Consider the following 3,470-nt stretch of genomic DNA (forward strand, 5'->3'; position numbering starts at 1 on the left):
ATTGATAGTCATCCATTGAAACATTGTTTTTAGTATCCCTTTCTGCTTTTTCATCTTGTTTCTTATATGAATCAATTTTATATTTCCAATACTTTTTTGTTAATTCAAAACTTGATTCCACATTTTCTTCTTCTGGATATGTTTCGTTAGGATTGAAGTTCTTATATGCTAACGCGTAACGAATCATTGATGCATTCGATGATAAAGAAAGATTATGAAGCATGTCAATTTTATAAACAAATGTTTCTTCAATAATTTTATCAATTGGGTCAATCATAATTTCAACGTCTTTATTGCAATAATGAATAAAATATTCTAATCTATTCTCAAAATTTTTAGCATCATTGAGATATATTTGATAATCTGAATCGGATATTGTTTCTTGAGTTAATGCTGAATAAAATGAATCTTGAGTGAATGGTTCCACTTTATATAATTCATCTTCGTAATTCTCCCATGTGATGAATTGATAAGGGAAAAAGGATTTAACACGTGATTTATTGTTTCCGAAATCTTGAGTGAATTGGTCTAATGTTCCACCCGCTATATAATTTCTGATGTCAATAAATCTTAATTCATATGGACAGTTTGTTTTCTTTACAATGATTTGCTTAAATTGAGAAGAAGAACCCAGCATTGATTTTATTTTCCATTTTGCAGTGTTTAAATCACGAAGAATTAAATTTAAATCAAACTTTCCCGAATTAAAACCTATGATATTCACTTTATTGAATTCCTCATCTAGAAGTTCTTTAAATGCTTCCTTCTGTTTTTCATTTAATGTATGGGACAAAGTCCCCGCCGTTTGGTCCGTTTGCGGCTTCATTAATTCTTCATATTGTTCAATATTTGATTTAGCAACTAATGAACAGGTTGAAAATAAAAATTCAATCCAATCAGAGATGAACGAATCACTTGATGTTAAGCAAAAATTCCTCGTAAATGTTTTATCACGGTCTACGACCTCGCCGCTTCGGTCTGAAAGACCTTCAGGACTCAAAGAGTCCGTTTGCGGCTTTATTTTGACAGTTGATGATACCATAAATGGTTTTAAGTAAGCGTTCAAAGTTGCACATTCAGAAAGTTGAAGTTCTTCTTTAGTCTCTAATGTTTCGAAGTCAAAAGTAATATAATATCTTGTTGGTTTATAATATTCCTGCAAATTGTGAGCTAATAGCCATTGATATATCTTCTGTTTCGTGATATGTGGTGCATATGGTTGTTGTGTGTTTTGCAATTGAACGTCTTGAATTAATCTTCCATTATTTTCTTTACATTTCTCACAATGTTTTAAAAATCTTCTTTGGTTTTTCCTTTCTGGGTCATCACGGATAGAATATACTTCTTCTTTGCAAAAGGGGCAAACTTTATATCCTGTGAGTGCTTCAACGTCTGTAATTCTGTCAGCGTGAAGTTTTCCACATGGACTCTGTGTTAATAAAATATTTACTGTTTCAAATTCTGGATCTATCATTATTGATTCCACTAATGGAAAGTCTACCTTATTTATGTCTACGTCTTCTGGTTGAGGGTCACAATAATAAAAATCAATATTAACGTTTAACATTCTTGCTAACCTCTCACTTTCTGATGAAATGTCAAATCCTTCATATGCATCTATGGCTTCATTTAAATAACTTCTACGAGTTTTAGGATTAACACCATCAGGAATGTTATAGAAGCGTTTAAATAACCTTCTACCTTCGGCTCTTATTTGATTATCATTCATTTTAGCTGTTCCGTTTTTGTTCATTTATGTAAGAATAAAAAATTAAAAAATAAATAAAAATAAAGTTTATTTTTTTTAAAGTCCCTAAAGTCCATAAAATGAATTAAGAACACATAAATTTTTATCATCTGCGACGTGACGAATACATTTTAATTTACTCAAGAATGCGTACCCTGATACATTAAATCTAATTCCTGTCTTATTTAATTTCACAACTTTGAAAAGGAATGTATGAATAGCTATAAAATGATGAGATGATGTTTTATGGGTTGCTTCCATTTTTTCTGAAATAAATGAATAAATATAATGTTTATAAGTTTTCATATCTTTTATATTCTTAATAACGAATGGTATAGACCTTTCAACTTCGTCTTCCTTCGGTGCTGTTCTTTCATATGAAACATTATTAGTATCTTCAATAATGAAACCACAATCGCATAAAATTTTATATGTACCAATTGTTTCTTTTGATATTTTATCTAACAAATCAAAAACTTTATCAACACCTGCACATTTATTTAAATAATAATTTGTGTAAATATCATGGTCTTCTTTCTTAATCGTATTTGTTGCATATGTTACATTTTTCAGTGCTTTTTTGAATTTTTCAGAATCAAGAGGAGGTGAAAGTAATATACATGGATAATCTCCATCGTCAATAAATTGTAACTTATGTTTATGAATAAATTTTGTGCCTTCTTCTGAAAGTGTTTCATCTATTTCACCATCTAATAAATTTTTAGTAGATTCCAAAAAGTAATTTTTATATCTTTCTTCATGAGATTTTTGAACTTCTGATTCTGAAGCTGGGATATTCATTAAACCCTCTACTTCATTCTCATTATATTTTTCAACTTCTCTTAATTCCTTAATTTTTTCATCTATTTCATCTCTTATTTTTTCCAGTCTTTCAATTTCATCATATTCATCATCTTTAATCCGTTCTTCATAATATTCAGGGAAAACATCAGGTTCTTTAGGTTTTTCTTCTTCAGATGTGGGATATAAGAAATTTATAACATCATCTTTATTCATTTTTCCATCATAATCTAAATCATTTAATAACTCCGCGAATTTTTGACAATTTCTTAAATAATATTTATTAACTTCATAACTCGCCTCCTCTAATATATCCTTTATTTCCTCGTTTGTGAATCCCAATTTTTTAACGTCGTTAGTCTTGACACTCATTTTCATACGAATTAAAAAAATAAATTATCAAAATGTAAGACATGAATTTTTAATATTGGTTTCATACAAAATAAAAATAAATTATTCATAAATGTAAGACATGAATTTTTAAAGTTTATTTTTCATTCATGAATGATAATTATATCTAATTTCTTTTACTCTCTCGTATATACTAGATTTAAAGAATTCAGAACTTTTACCATAATCTCCTAAATGTTTTCTAATCCCTAACGTGTGCCAGTTATTATATGAAACTGTATAAACTTTATCTTTATCTTTGCATCTTTCATCACTTCCAATATATTTATATCTCAGTTTTGATTTTGCATTTTCATAATCATTAACGTTTAATAATTCACAGTCTTCCTTTTTAAATAAATGTTTAAGATATTCAGGATTTAATACTCTACGTTTATATGCTCCTAACTTAGTTCTAAAGGTTTTTCTACAAAATTTAGGAATTCCATCCTCTTTAATGTCATCAATGATTTCCATTTCATTATTTTCAATTTCTTCTTCTCGTTTATGAGGTCTTTGATTATGACTCCAT

General features: G+C 28.4%; 1 protein-coding gene across 1 annotated transcript, besides 2 other annotated features; it reads right to left on the reverse strand.

The window, feature by feature from the left end:
• Positions 1–111: 111 nt before the first annotated feature.
• Positions 112–1,753: a mobile genetic element.
• On the reverse strand, positions 792–1,474 carry TVAGG3_1083720 (uncharacterized protein; the record flags this gene model as incomplete). Its single annotated transcript, XM_053888492.1, has 1 exon — positions 792–1,474. A coding segment is annotated over one exon (683 nt), but the record flags the coding sequence as incomplete, so codon positions are not given.
• Positions 1,754–2,571: 818 nt separating the features above from the next.
• Positions 2,572–2,957: a mobile genetic element.
• The last annotated feature ends 513 nt before the right edge of the window (positions 2,958–3,470 follow it).

This window comes from Trichomonas vaginalis, assembly GCF_026262505.1.
Source record: "Trichomonas vaginalis G3 chromosome Unknown ctg_163, whole genome shotgun sequence".
Lineage (NCBI taxonomy): Eukaryota > Parabasalia > Trichomonadida > Trichomonadidae > Trichomonas > Trichomonas vaginalis.